General features: G+C 55.4%; 1 protein-coding gene across 6 annotated transcripts in view; it reads right to left on the bottom strand.

The window, feature by feature from the left end:
- The window catches only part of LOC116852000 (poly(rC)-binding protein 3), a 158,769-nt gene that overhangs the window by 22,454 nt on the left and 135,488 nt on the right, over nt 1–827 (bottom strand). For all 6 annotated transcript variants that reach the window (XM_032831949.1, XM_032831951.1, XM_032831948.1 and 3 more), the window contains one exon: nt 133–412. In XM_032831949.1, coding sequence (XP_032687840.1) covers nt 133–412 — 280 coding nt within the window. The remainder of the gene's footprint in view (nt 1–132; nt 413–827) is intronic.

Here is an 827-nt window from a genome sequence, read left to right as displayed (position 1 = left end):
GGGGGGGGGGGGGGGGCAAGAGGGAACGACCGTTCCCGAGGGGGTAGTAGGTAAACGGTTTGTTGAGTCGTTTTTCACACGTACAAGGCCGCGCGAGAGTCGCGGGGCCCCCCCATGTGGTTTGGTACTCACCTCATGTTGATGAGATACTGCGCCAACGCTACAGCGTCCGGATTCCCAGTTATGGTGATAGTGCGATCCGTCGCTCCGCCTTCCCTCTCCTCGCAGTTGCTGATCCGGATCATGGCGCCGGAGATCTGACGGATCTCTGCGATCTTGGTGCCGCCCTTGCCGATGATGCAACCGATCAGCTCGTTTGGCACGGTCATCTCGTGCGTCTGATTGTTCGCCGCCGGTTGCTGTCGGTTCGTATTGCTCGTACGGAGCTGGCTGCCCGCCAGCGCTGCCAATGCTGTGAGGACAGGCATCGAAAAAGATTGCGCAAATATTAGAAGAGTTATACACACACACACATATACACACGTACACTGTCACTCTGTCGCGTGGGACACGGCGAAATAAGAGGGAATATCGATAAACGGAAAAGCAGCGAACGGACGAAGCAGGTTGCCATGTTCTCCGTCACGGAAGTCGGGAACGATTCCCGTAAGACCGTTCCCGTAAGTTAATCGAAGTTAACCGCGGGTTTCAACCGGCGCACTTCGTCCACCCCATCTGCTTCTGTCTCTGGGAACTCCGCGGAACTTTAACGAACGTTTGCGGTAACTGTCCACGGATAAATTGTAACTTCCCGATATAAGATGTGCACCACCGCTTCAGTGCGCTCTCTCTCTCTCTCTCTCTCTCTCTCTCTCTCTCTCTCTCTC

This window comes from Odontomachus brunneus, unplaced genomic scaffold (genome assembly GCF_010583005.1).
Source record: "Odontomachus brunneus isolate Ranch 3 - 2012 unplaced genomic scaffold, Obru_v1 Obru_scaffold_199, whole genome shotgun sequence".
NCBI classification, from domain to species: domain Eukaryota; kingdom Metazoa; phylum Arthropoda; class Insecta; order Hymenoptera; family Formicidae; genus Odontomachus; species Odontomachus brunneus.
The sequence above is the reverse complement of the archived record's forward strand: the minus strand, read 5'-3'. Positions and strand labels throughout refer to the sequence as shown.